The sequence below is a fragment of the Pelobates fuscus genome, chromosome 6 (assembly GCF_036172605.1).
Source record: "Pelobates fuscus isolate aPelFus1 chromosome 6, aPelFus1.pri, whole genome shotgun sequence".
Classification (NCBI taxonomy): Eukaryota; Metazoa; Chordata; class Amphibia; order Anura; family Pelobatidae; genus Pelobates; species Pelobates fuscus.
In genome coordinates, this window is record NC_086322.1 from 284,325,928 (window position 1) to 284,340,921 (window position 14,994).

The 14,994-nt window shown below is 40.2% G+C and overlaps 1 protein-coding gene across 1 annotated transcript in view; it reads left to right on the forward strand.

Annotated features, from left to right (window-relative positions):
* LOC134615004 (unconventional myosin-Id) overlaps positions 1-14,994 on the forward strand; it is a 120,645-nt gene that overhangs the window by 66,927 nt on the left and 38,724 nt on the right. The window contains exons 4-7 of the mRNA XM_063459332.1: positions 5,728-5,893; positions 6,950-7,003; positions 8,631-8,726; positions 13,212-13,328. Of these exons, the coding sequence (XP_063315402.1) occupies positions 5,728-5,893; positions 6,950-7,003; positions 8,631-8,726; positions 13,212-13,328 (433 nt within the window). The remainder of the gene's footprint in view (positions 1-5,727; positions 5,894-6,949; positions 7,004-8,630; positions 8,727-13,211; positions 13,329-14,994) is intronic.

The window sequence follows — 14,994 nt, forward strand, 5'->3', positions numbered from 1 at the left end:
TAGCGAACGTAATATACACCCTAGAACGCTAGTCTAGACAAGACACCGGTGTCCGGCTAGGGCTATCTTACACCTGGACCCCGCCTGACTAACCAAATCAAACGGTCTGACTAAAGAGCGTTCGATCGAGCGGTGCGCCTTCGCTCCTTCCCTCCGACAGAGGGGGCAGATACAGATTCAAAAACCCCTTTGGGCCTACCGCACAATCGGTATACCCCTAGCGGGTCCTGCCGTCTAAAACAGCAGTTATCTTACCTCCTCGTTCCTGAACCTGAGTTCACACTCATCGACGGGGACACCCCAGCACTTCTTACGTAGAGGCCGATGATCTCCTGGACAACAGACCAGTGGCGCCGAGACGAAGGGAGGTCCACGCAGAAGTTCAGGGGTGCAGCCGTAGAGAACGTGGGCAAAGATAGACCGTCTCACGCCTCTGCCTCTCAGCTACCGTTGAACGATGAGCTTCCCGGCCAATGCACCAAATGATACCGGAGAAACTGACGGAAGCCAAGCACAGAGAGATGGACACAGGTTTCTTCAGGAAGGAAGAGATTCTTTATTGGATCACCGATCGGGACTCAGAGGGACTAGCGTCACCAAAATACAGCAAAGTCTGAGTACTGAATACATAGAGTACATTCCTTATATAGCACTGTAGCTCCTCCCACAATTAACTACACCCACACATACCCTTAACCTATTTAATAAATAGAGTCTAAACTCATCCATCCGGTCTAACCACGTGGCTCATCTGATACAAAGGAGAGGGACGCGTAATTCCAGTTCTTACATTCCTGCACCTGGTCAGTACAGTGATAACAGTATCTTAGCTACGTGTAATTAACTAACTGATACTACAAACACATATACATACATATGCCTTGTGGCAATCTTAGCCTGCTAAACTTGTATTTTACTGGAATTACATCACAATACAATATGGCAATAATCAATGAATATTCAGTATAAAACAATATATGCAATACAATAGGCCAATTACTTCCTGGTTAATATAAAGGCCTCTACAGCACTTAGCTGTCAGGACAATTTATGATAGGCTTCACAGAGACAAAGAAGGTTTCACAGGGAGACAGAGCATTCCTTAGAGCTGCAGTAAAACTTTCAGCTGGCAGTTTAGAAATAACCCTTGCAATGCTGGCTAGACCTCCTAAGTAGTTAAGATCTACTCTTGTGTGATTTTAATTAAAATAACATTTAACCAGTCATCAACCATTTCCTTGATTTTATCCAATGGGAAAAATCTACTATGTTATATTAGCTGATATTTTAATTAATTTGTCTAAATAGATATTTTATCTTATTTTAGAGCCAATCAATACAGCTGGATAAATGGTCATGATATGCTGACGTGATATTAATCACACAAATACATTAATGGCTATATTAATCCCAGCTGCAGATAGGATGCTATAACCATATATATATTCTTTAATAATTAAGATTTCTAAATATGAAATCTAATCATGATTTATCCAGTCATATATCATGCTATTAATTTAATTAATTTAAATTAATTAATTAAATGCCTGTATATTTACCAGTTAAGTAGATATTTTCTCATCAGATGTTCTCAGGTAAGTGTCATGGGTCTCTTTCTCTGCATGGAGTGTCTTGATTTTCTGAGTGTCCGATTCTGCCTGGATCTCTCTCCTCAATCTTGAATCTCCCTGAATCTCCCGAGAGTGTTGTAATGTCTCTCTCTTCAATCTTTGAATGTCCGACCTCCTCTCTTCCCTTGTCTTAACTTTTTAAAGGGGAAATTCCTCTAAGTGATAGCCAATCACAAATGTGGGGTGTGGTTGCCTTCTAGGTAATCATTTTAATATTTGGACTCTAGATGGCAGCCTTGTTCCACTACACATACCTATCCAGGAAAGAGTTAACTTTTCCTGGTGGCTATTTTTGACGTCATTTACGTTATCTCTATGTTTGCCCTAACTCAAATCTTCTGTCAGATCACACAGTTTTCTTGAGTTTTCTTCAGACTATGCGTCTCCATTTTCTGCTATAATTCCTAAAATTGATAGTTTGTGAACTAAGTTTCACCTTAAACTATAATGGGACGTTGTACAATATCGAAAGTAAAATTTAATTATTTAATCCTCTGTCACCCAGGTCTGGGTTTTTAGAATTTATTATATTCCATTAGTACCTAGACAGTCTCTTATCTATTTGGTTGTTTATATATACTACACATTCCATTCAGCTCGGGCAAAGCGGTCAGTTTTAGAGAAAGGATAGAAATTTTGTGTCTCTTTGTTAACTTGAAGATACAAAATGGAGTCTGGTCTGTTCATTTTGACTTCAGAACATATACTTTGTATTTCTATCATAGCACAAAATGTCTGCCGATATAAATACCCTGACAGTGATCAGATCAGATGGGCTAGCCTTTGCTCCCCACATGCATCAATAAGCTTTGGGCACTCATGACCCTGACTCTGGTTCACCGTTTTTTCTTCCTGTCGCCACTTTTGGTAGATATTAACCACTGCATACTGGGAACAGCCCACAAGACTTGCCATTTTGGAGATGCTCTGAAGTAGTTGTCTAGCCATGACTATTTGGCCCTTGTGAAAGTCACTCACTTGCCGATTTTTTTTCTGCATCCAACACATGAAATTCAAGAACTGACTATTCACTTGCTGCCGTATTTACCCCACCCCTTGACAAGTTCCATTGTAATGATACAATCAATAATGATACAATCAATCTTATTCACTTCACCTGTCAGTGGCTTTAATTTTGTGACTGATCAGTGTTTATGTGTGTGTGTGTATATATACATATATGAAATCGATAATCACTGTTTAGTGAATAAACCCTTTTGTCAGTATAGCTTAAAAAGTTAGATCCCCACATGTTTTAAAACTACAAAGTTACGTTCCTTACACTATAGTTCCCTCTGGCACCTCCTGGTACAGCAAGTGTTATACCCCAAGGGGTGGAGGTGTGGCTAAGGTGCATGCGTGGCGAGCTGAATGACCGCCACTAGAGCCATTCTAAGTCCTGCAATGTAATTATTGACGTTTCTCTAAAACTGCAATGATTTACATTGCCGGACTAAGGGGGATAGGGACATTGCACCCTGTAGCGAAAGCCACTTCGCCACTGTGGTTTGGAGGGGGCTGCTTGCCCGCCTCTTACCCTGTGACTACGGTCCCTGGGCGATTTGGCCCTTTATGCACGGTATTTGGGCATACTGTGGGTTATTGGGCTGCCCCAGGATTATGGGCCCTCTCATCAGCCCATACGAAACTTAAACCCCATGGCGTTTGAACTGTGTTTGTGGCATCTAAACGCTGTTTGGATATGTTGAGCGCTCATATCCAACCTCTCGGCGGATGGGTTGAATGTGGGGGTTCTGTTTAGTATAACAGGAGTTATGTATTTTTATGTCTTTTGGTGGTTGCTGGTAACATGTGCTTAATGGAGGCTGTGTTTGTCCCTGGATATAATTAAATCAGCTTCTCCATTGTCTCCAGGATAGAGGATTCTGGGGAACTAGTTTGAGCTTCTAAAAACCATGCTTCCAGAAGGTTAAATGCACATTTGTACTAACTTTTGAACCCCTGGTCCAATTCGTATGATTTTTGAGTATGTTGTTCCCCCGAATGGATTGATTGTGTATATGTATTTTTATGCGAATGTGATGTATATTTTGGGAGTTATGAATGTTGTGTAAAAACTGTATTTTCCCTACCTAGGATAATTGTATTTCCTGTGTGTACAGATAATTAGTTTACAGGTAGAGGGGAGGGCTATGTGTGGGATGTAACTATTGTGTGATTGGTTAATGTACGTTACTGTGTGTCCCTCCCCTTCATGGGAGCACCTAATAAAAAGGGCTGCAAGCTAGCAGCCAGAGAGTTCTATTTTTACCCTCAACTTGAGTCCTGTCTCTTATTGGGGGAATCTGCTACAAGGGATTGCTATGCTAGGCATATTCCCTTGCTATAATCACTGAGCTCTTGTAAGAGCTTGTTCCTGCTTCGTTCTGAAGGGAGATAGCTGCAGCCTGCAGTGCTTATGGTGTCTGGTGGAGTGCTTGGAGTCCTCTGGAAGCGCTAGGAGCATCTTTCAACGGAGGTACCCAGTCGGGGTGCCAGTTGATCCGTTACACACCCAGACCACTTCAATGAGCTGAAGAGGTCTGGATGCCTGTAGTGTTCCTTTAAGGCAGGCCTCCCAACAGGGCCACTTTTGGCGGACAGTCACAATTTTGGAGCCCTCTCCCCTATCCAGGCAAACATTCCTGGGCAGCACATTATATGCGCTCGCTCTGTGGATCATGCATGGAGTGCTTTCGCAGCGCTCCCTGAATGGTCCTGAGGGCTGGCTAGGGAGCCATTATGGGCGTCACTTTTGTCGCAGGTTGGATCACTAGTGACACCCCCCAGGGCCCTTCCCAGCCCATCCTGAATCGCCACTCTGGGTTGTTGGGAGATATGTTAAGGTAGTTTCCTATAACATGAAGGATCACCTTGCCAAATAATGCTTATTTAGGAATCAAGGACCACCATAGCTTAGTCACTTTGTCCTCTAGAGACTGATGTCATTTTGTATTGTCTTCGAGAACCTGGGAAAAGGATAGATCTGTAAAAGATGTTTACTCCCTTTAGTCCAGTTTATCACTTCATTGTCCATGAGTCAGCTGGGAGAGAGAGTAAAACTTCTGACTAACTTAAGAATTTAACCCCATCCTCCTAACACATATTCCACAATCTTTTCCAGCTACTTAAACACCGATTTCCATTACAGCAGAGTTTATTTTGTTTTATTTACCAGCAGTAGAAAATAATTCACGTTCATGCATAGATGCTTTAAATTCTTTGAGTGCCATGACCATCAGAAATACATATGTAGCAATCTGTTCAAACTGATGTCCGTGACACACTTGTGTTGCAGCCCATCCTTCCTGTCCATCGGTAAAAGCAAAGATGTGTGCTTCTAAGAGCCTGCATTTTTTGCCTGCTTCCGGGACATCAAAGTCCCATTTCCTGATAGGCATACTTAAAGGGACACTCTACTGCTCAAAAAAAAAGGTCATGTGTAGTAGAGATATCCCAATGAAAACCTGCAGCATTTGCAATCTGTTTTTAGATATACTCCCAATGATAAAATGTATAATTAAACACATGCATGTCTCTTTTCTGCAGCTGTTGCAAGCCCTCCCCTTCTAACCCCGCCCAGAGTTTCTGTGTCTGTCCAATCACAGACTTCTCAATGCAGCTCAATGAGAAGACTTTGCAAGGCAGGTGCTCTGGGCAATTGCTGCCTCTTGAGGTTAACATCATTGAGTTAAATAACCAGGAAGTGACAGGACCAGCTGTCTGACTGATAGCCAGGGGAGTGTAACAAGGTTAATTAATAAAAGTGCACATTTCTATTGAAATCTGCACTTTTTGTAAAATGGAAAAAAAGACAAATTTTTCACACATAAAGCACTTAAGCAAGTTAAAGTGCCTTAGGGGTCTGGAGTGTCCCTTTAAGGTTTGTCAACCGTTATGTAAACCGTTGTAATTGGAGCATTTTTTCCGATGCTTTAACTGACGGACGTGCACACTAAAGCACAAACAACTTATTTTACTATATTAATTATTTTAGTTATTATTCATCACTGGTAGTGATTTAAACTGTAAATGAGTCTACAGTCGTTTTGTTAAAATTAACTTGATTTGCTGATTTACCCATTGTTCATAACAGGGTGAAAAATATGCTTCTGAAATCAAACTGTGTCTTAGAGGCATTCGGAAACGCTAAAACTAATCGAAATGACAATTCCAGCCGATTTGGAAAATACATGGATATTAATTTTGATTTCAAGGGAGATCCTATTGGTGGGCACATCAATAACTACTTGCTGGAAAAGGTGAGTGAAATGGACTTGTGTACTCGCTCTCCATTTAAGAAGACATAATCAACAGATGGTGAGTGGGGAACCCCAAAGAGTTTTTACCAGGAAATGGCTATTGTAGATGGTAAAAGTGGTCACCTTATCAAAGTATGTGCTCTAGAACATTAAGATTAGTTTCTATTCTTTGTTAGAATGAACTATGGGCTGAAGAATGTAGGTATTTGAATTTCCCGGATTTGTTGTGTAGGTGTCATGAAAGAATGTGTTTAGAACCAGAGAAGTAAAAAATCTTTACCAGTGAAGATGTGAAAGGAAGGATTTCACATCTTGTCTACGATTATATCTGTTAGTTTTTATAAAGACAATGAGATTCACATCATCAAACAAGTAATTATTTGCTCCAGTAGATTAGCTGTTATTAAACCCATTTCCATTGACCCCCAATGTGTTCCCAATTTAACCGGTTTCTTCATTGGAACAGAACTAGTTCATTCTCTGTCAGTGGCGGTCCTCGGGATTCATTTGAAGACCATTGAAGTGGAGAACAGATGTAACCAAATCTAATCTCTTAAGATTGAGAAGACTCATCAGGAGGCAGTAGTGACCTCTTGCAACACATTCACAATTAATGTAGTGTCATCCGTCCTCCCCAATTGTCTACTGAGACCAGCAGGGTAGTAGATACAGTCCTTCCTTCTTCAACTATTGTGTTGATGTTCGAATCTAAAATCCCAACTTGTCCTCCACACTCTATAGATTGTAAGCCTTTTAGTAAGGATCCCTATACCTTCTGATTCCCTTGTGCCCACTTCCTTCAAATTGTATGTCTCGCAATATAGGTCTCTATATATGTTGTTATTTGTTTGCCCACCTCCCCACACTCTGTTAAGGTTGCAGGAGGGCCGTGTGTGTGTGTTTGCCTTATTTTATTAATCTTTCTTTCTTAGATGTTCAAAGTAGACATTCTATCTGTGGCCCACTATGAAAATTATTACATTGAAACTGTGAATAAAAGCTAATTTTTTTTTTCTTCTATGGATGTGTTTACTTACTTTTTTGTTTTGTTTTCAGTCTCGTGTTATTGTTCAACAGCTGGGTGAGAGGAACTTCCACTCGTTTTATCAGGTTCGTTTAAATAACTGTCTTAAAGTGATCCTATCACATATTTTCACTTGACCTTGCAATAGTGATCATTAAGGGGGAGCTATCAGTTTTCTGTAAATTACACCTTAAAGTAAAATCACCTCTAACTTGTGTTAACCTTTTTTTTTTTTTTTGTCCGTGTAATGCTCCATTTTGTTTGCAAGATTTTGCAAATGTCATGCGCGCGTGTGTGTTTTGTACAAAAATACAAAAAAAAATACATTTTTTTTCAATATTTACTGAATAAAAAAAATTACTGAATGATCGACATTTCAGTTCCACGCAGACTTTTATCAAGATCGAGTTTGCAAAATACCGACCATATATTTATGCAAAAAAGAATTGCATAAAGACCTATATACAGACTTTGTTTAATAGAAGTGTAATAATACTAATCATGCTAATATAGCTTGTAAAATTATCCGTATTGTGTCAGCAGAGATATGAATTAACTAATGAGGTCAAGAGGAAAAAAATTAGTTCAAAAAGTTTAGTGGGGCTACATGCAGCTACAGGCAGACCCCTCTCTAACTCTCACCCCATAAACCTTTACCCAGAGTAGTTTATAACTCAGGAGCAGTATCACTCATCAATTATATGAGTGAAACTGCTTTGTAAACTGGTAGCATTTGTACTCCAGCTGCTATAAGTTTAAACATAGCCGGGTTCACTTCTGATTGGCTGAGCTACGGTCCATGCCTTTGCTCTGTTTCCTAGGAGTGTTAGCTCAGTGCAAGTTGGGGGTGGTTTATACTTTCTGGCTGTCAGATTGACAGCTCTGGGGGGCTGGCTTAGAGCTGCAGTGATTTTAACAGATGGCTGTGTAGCTGGGCTCGGTACTCGGTCTGAGTATCTCCGCTGTTTCCCTCCTGCTAGCCACAGGATATAGCAGTTGTGAAAATAGCCCCTTTTTTTTCCATACATTACCCGAAACTTAGTGTGGGTTAAACAAATACCGGTTTATTAACGTAACACATCCGGCTCTGAGTTCCAGGTTTGTGGCTGTATACTCCCGGGCTAGCAAGGATGGGTCGTGGAGTCATTAAGGAGGGTTCTGGGTCACAGTGCATAATCTGTGGGGAAGAGGCTGGCCTCCAAGTCCCTACATAAGCCCCCAGACGCATAGGCATCTGTTACTGGCTGCATTTCTAAGGCACCCCCAGAGCTGCCAATGAGTATAGGGCATCATCAACTCTACAGTCATGTAAAGGTATGATGGTGCTTAAAGTGACTCTTTAGGATTCAAATTGCTGCAAAACATTTATTCATTATTGTAAAACTGTACAATATAGACCATACAATAGGCTTATTTCTCTTTCTTTCTTTTCTCTTACTTTCTTTTCTCTTTCAATCTCTCTCTCTCTCTCTCTCTCTCTCTCTCTCTCTCTCTCTCTCTCTCTCTCTCTCTTAAATCACTGACGGACGTACACTTTTTACCATCCCTTTAAATGTATATAACGTTTATATTGCAGAGCTTCAATATTTTTTTTTTCCTCACATGAAGGCAGAGCACAGTGGACCCCATAGTGTTTTTGAAATATCTGCATTTATATTGCTTATGATTGGTATTGTACAGTAATCGTGAATGATTTATGTGTTGTCTTTTCAGATGATTTTAGGAGCCCCAGAGCAGACCCTTCGCTCACTACATCTACAAAAAGATCTCTCTGCCTATACCTACACCCGATCTTTAGCCCAAGTGAAGGTGAGAACTGTTCTATGTAAAATCTTTAGTGTGAAAGTCTACTGCTTATCTGTGTGTGCTAGGCAGTATGCTGGGGGCTCAATCTGTCTGTGAACAATTAAAGGGACGCTGTAGGCACTGTAGGGGTTATAGTTTAAACAAAAGGGGTTAAGCTGTCTACCCTAAAGACACGGAAGCCTGGAAGTTTAGAGCCTAAAATCTCAAAAGGCTCTAAAAAATGTGAGTAAATTAGAACTCACTACAAATATTCACTTACTGGGTTTATACAATATTGCACAATTATTTTGTATATTTCTTTTTTTTTTTTTATGTACACCCCCTAACAAGCAAATAAGAGGGGTGAGTTACGTATACTTATTTCTTAATAGCTCTATATAGCGGTACACTCAAACTAGAGGCCTGGAAGGTGGAAACACCAACCAGACCCCGAGTTAGTTGTTTTTCCTGGTGTTTTTTATCTTACAGTGGGATATTGGGAGTACCCACAGAGTGTTTATAGCAGCTAAAAAAATACACTACATACATTATAATAAGCGCCAACCATAACCACACTTATTTGTGTTTATATCTTCTACTGTAGGGGTTATAGTGCCTGGAGTCCCCCGGCACTGTTCTTCTAGTTTAACACTGAATGAGCGTCATTGACCTCCCAATTTCAAATTTAAGGTCGGCGACTCAGCATAGCCTAACTGGAAAAATTCTCCAAGTCGGTTATGGTTTCAGTTTGGCTACTTTGGCCTTAAATTTGAAAATTCACTTAGAATTCTCACTTTACCAAATAACCCCGCGCATGTTTCAAGGATCTTGGAACCCTAGTCTTAGTACTGCTTAGTACACCTTGCCCTAGATCAGAGGTAGGCAACCTACGGCACTAGTGCCATGCACGGCACTCGAGGTGTCTTTGCACGGCACTCAAGGCTGCTAGAGACAAATAGGCTCAGGCCTATCAGGAGTCCCAGTAAAACAGATATCTGCTAATCCGAAAAGGTGGTAAAGGACAATCCTCAATTTATGCATTGCAGCACGTAGAGGAAGTGATCTCAGATCACTTCCTCACAGCACTTGTGAATAGGAATCCACACAATAGTAGAACAGCTCGCAGTTGCTGTTGCAGCTCCTGTCCTTGACCTGTACCTGGCCGGCCTGGTCCCCACTGGAAACCAGGGAAGCCACCCACACTGCTAGATGTACACAGGAATGCAGAATCCTGCATTCCTGTGTAACCCCTCATACAAATAGTACGGACAGCCCACACACAAACATACACACAATCCCCACAAATGCAACACCACTAACAATCCACATACATGCACACAACCCCACATGCAGTCTCTCACATGCAATACCTCAAACAGCCCCCACACACACTACCAAATACACAATGTGACATATCCATTCACACAAATCAACAAGCAGCCCTCATACACAACTCACATTCATATGTATCCTACACAATACCATAAACTACTCATGAACATATACAATATAATAGCTAATATACGCAGGGCCGTCTTTAACGTGGGGCAAACTGGGCAGCTGCACCGTGAGCCCCGCTGGCCTCAACTATTTCTAACCCCTGGCCGGTAATCCGCACACTAAGGAGGCCCACCGGGTGGCCCGTGCACAAAGGGCCACCCAGTGGGCTTCTGTCAGCAGGGTCCCGGTGGCGCACTGAGGCGCTTTAACAGCACAAGCGGGCCCCTTGCTTTTTGGCAACAGGCTGGGAGGAAGTGACGGCCGTGCATCACTTCCTCCCACAAAGAGAGGAGCGCGCGGGAAAGAAGAGTAGGCAGAGTGGAGGGGGGCTGGCCGAGAAAGCCAGACCCCAACTCCCAACACCTTCAGCCACCAGCAGGAAAGGTAGGAAACTGGAGGGTGGGTTTAAAAGTGTAATTTTTGTGTGTGTCAGTATATTTGTGTGTGTATATTTGTGTGTGTGTATGTCTGTGTCAGTATGTCTGTCAGTGTGTGTGTTAGTATGTCTGTGTGTGTCGGTATATCTGTGTGTGTCAGTATGTCAGTGTGTGTGTGTCAGCATGCCTGTGTCAGTATGTCTGTGTGTGTGTGTGTCAGTATGTTTGTGTGTCAGTATATCTGTTTGTGTGTGTGTGTGTGTGTTAGTATGTCTGTGTGTGTGTGTGTGTGTCAATAAATCTGTGTCAGTATATCTGTGTGTATGTCAGTATGTCTGTGTGTGTGTGTTTCCGTGTGTATATATATCTGTGTGCGTGTATATGTGCATACATCTCAGCATTCACACACTAATACTACACACAAATACACCCCTGCATTCAAATTTCAACACTACGTATAAACACATGTCTGTGTTACACACCAAAATTATATGTAAATACACCCCTGCATTAAAAAACCAACACTACACAAATACATGCTTGCAGTGACGCCAACACCACATACAAACATATTCCATACAAAAACCTGTTTACATTCAAACACACAAAAAACGCTTCGTGCTAAGACCTGGAAACATGGGTAAATGGTAGAGCCCCAGCTGTCAATGCATTACTGGAGTTACACGACAGATGGGGATCTACCTTTTAATCACTCATGCAACAGGTCCGCCACTGCGTTGAGGTGGAGGACGTGATTGCACGCCTGGGGAGGGGGGATAGGGTCCAGGGGGCCCCAAACAAATGCTTTGCCCAGGGTCCAGTCAATATTAAAGACGGCCCTGCATATACGCACAAATACAATGATACAAAGCAATTACAGTAAAAATAACACAAGCAGGATACGGCAGCATACACACCTCATTTAAAAAAAAAATAGGACCGGCACGCTACGGGACATCACAATCCTATATCGGCACAGTGCTGCTAAAAGGTTGCCTACCCCTGCCCTAGATATAGAACGATAAGAGAGAAGTCAGGAATAGAGAGCAGAATAATAATTTTAGCTCTTTGTTTTAAAGGAAATTGTTGGTGACTATATACACTATAGCCTCTCTATGTATCGTTTGAATGCATCCTATAGACTGTAAGCTTGTTTGAGCAGGGTCCTCTTCAACCTATCGTTCCTGTGAGTTTTCTTGTAATTGTCCTATTTTATAGTTAAATCCCCCCTGTCATAATATTGGAAAGCGCTACGGAATCTGTTGGCGCTATATAAATGGCGATAATAATAATATTAGTAAACTATTTTTATGGCTTATTGTTCCCTAGTTTGAAGCGGCCATTTTTAAGTCCTCTTCGATTTGAAAAACCTTTAATCTGCCCCCAAACATGCAGAAAAGAATTTAGAGCTAGTGCATGCAACAATCTTGATTTCATCTGCCATTTATATAAATATAATGCCAGTTTAATTTGCTCTATTGCATTTATTATTGGCAAATAAGTGTTGCTTCTGATGAAAGAGGAGTTAAAGAGTAAGGGCAAGCAAAGAAATCTACTGAAAACACCATAATTAACCTGAATGTATGCATTAGAAAATAATACGCATAATATTTCATTTTCAATAACAAAAAAAATTAACAGTTCTCCTTTAACTATCAGCTAATTTAGTCTCACAGTAGCTGACTTTTATATCCCCCAACATATATATATAAAAGAAAAGGAAAAAAAAGAAAATCTATTTATTTATTTTTTTTTCCTTCAAGGCACACATTCAACACAGAAAACAGCTGTTTTATTGGTTATGCTGCAAGCTAAAAATGCTACACATAAACAAATTTAAAACAAAACCCACATCTAAGCTTAGGTCGATTTAGTCAAACGTCATTAGAATAGTTTCATGCTTTATTTAAAGATTACACAAGAATCATCTGACCTTAGTGAAAGCGATGTGTTAAAGCCGGTATGATGGGCAAACTCCCAACAGGAGTCTCTCTACTTTTTCGAGAGTTGCGTATTGTTGGCAAAGTTGATGACCCCCATAAAGGTTTCAATGACTATTGTCACATAGTGGTTAAATGAATTTTTGTATTTTTTTTTTACATTTGGGACAACTTGTGTTTTATTCAAACTACCTAAACCATGGCATTTAGAGAACAGGCTGGAGGGAGGGCAGGGTAAAGGGAACGCGAGAGGATATGGAGGTTGAGGAAGTTATCCATATTGGCGACAAATTCGTATTGCATTTACTTTTCTTACTTTAGTGTGTTGCCGTGGATGATTTTTGCATTATGCTTCATCTAAATATGTTACACATTGTTTTAACATGCAGCCTTTTATTAAGCATTAAGTAATAATATTAATATAGTATAGAGACGCGGATGCAAATTTTAGGTTTAACACTTGCACTATGCATCCGCAGGCCAAATAATTAGCGCAACGTTTAGATTATCCCGTTCATTTTTCCGCCTTTGTGGATGTCTAGCCCAATTAATTGTTTGTTCCATGTCACTGTTTGTTTTTCTTATCCACTTTCACCCAACAAACTTTTTTTTTAAATTTCTGTACAATTTTTTTTTTTCTTCATATTTGTGTCGGCATTGCACTCTTTCTGGATGTCCAATCCCTCCCACAGTCTAACATTAATGACACTTCAGAATATCGAGAGGTGGCAGAGGCCATGAAGGTGATTGGATTCAAACAAGAAGAAATTCAGACTGTTTATAAAATCCTGGCAGCTATACTGCACCTGGTAAGTGGCTGAGAAAAGAGGTGTGGGGGTCTTTGGAAATGTTTATTGGATTGTCCGTATGAGTCATGCAGTCTGTGCCATTATGTCGACCTGGAGGGGGAGGAACAGAGAGGGGAAATTTGGGCTAATCTGTGCCTCTCAGAGCATGGTAACCAAGATGTGGGGGGCGAGGAAGGGGAACCACAGCACTTCTGGTGTTATGCAAAGAGTTGTGAATTGCAAAATCAGAGGGAAATATTTTATGGACTTCAATTTGATTTTCTTAGAAGTATGGATGGGTAGCTTTAATAAATACTAAATAAGACAATGCTCAACCTAGCAACAATATTCTAGGAAAACCTAACTGGGTAATAACATTGCATTGTGTGCCTCGACTGTGCCTTTATGGAAAATAAAAACCTGTGAATCTTCAGCTTATAATGACAAAAATCAATGAGTCCTTAGCCCGAACAGGCCTGGACTGAACTGGATTGCTAAATTTTTCATGTAAATTTTAAAAGAAAACTGTGCTTGTATTAGTGATTTTTTAATGGATTTTTAATGAATAATAATAAAATTATGCTCTAAGAGAGCAAATTCAAAATGCATATCTCCACCAGTTCAGCTATGTTATCAATCATTTCTTGTGGCGTTAAGGTGTTCCGAAGAGACATAGAGAAATAATTTGCAAAGATTTAAATGGATTCTTAATTGCAACACATTTGATACACTACCCATTCCATGTGATATTCTTTGAAATCATCTGGCTTCCTTGAGGGTATAGTAGAGTAGAGGTAAGGTATATTCCAGCTAGCTTCCTAATAACAAGACTGACCACTTCTCTCTTAATTATACCTTGCAGAAAATTACAGTATTTTAGCCCTGGGCTTAGGATAATTAATCATTCCAAATTACAGTAATAACAGATATTATGCCATTCTGGGGTCAAGAAGGATTTTTTTCCTAGCATGTTGCTAGCTTGTTGCAAAATTGGAAGTGCTTCAAACTGGGTTTTTTTGCCTTCTTTTGGATCAACGGCAAAAAACCACATGTGAGGAAGACTGAACTTGATGGACGCAAGTCTCTTTTCAGCGATGTAACTATGTAACGGTCCCATGTTATATATAAGTGCAAAATTACTGAGTGACAATACTTTGGTATAGTTTAGATACTGGTACATAGATTCAAGGCACTGGTTTTACAATATGTCACAATACTTTATGCTTAGCATCTATGGTTGAGAATTATTTTAAATTTTATAAAGACAAAATATTCTGGAAACCATTTTGGAAAAACAGAACGTAATCGTAAAAATCAACATGGTCTATGATGGACAGATCTCATCAAATAATTGCAATATGTGAAGAAGTCCATAAAAAGTATAGATCAGTGTGTTGCAGTGGATGTGATCAAAACATTTGATACAGTTCCACGGAGTAAGTTTACTGTACAAATTGAAAGAATATGGTTTGGATAAAAATGTTTGTTCTTGAATTGAAAATTGGTTTAAAGATAGAGGGCATGGAGTATTTTAATGGAAAATGTTCAAGTGCTAAGTGGAGTCCAGGAGACTTCTGTCCTGAGTCCACTAAGTAAGGTAATCTAATCTGAAAAGGATAAACTTAAAAAAAAAAAAAAAAAAATTCAACCACTTACCAAATCGCAATAATTGCTCCCATAGATATCC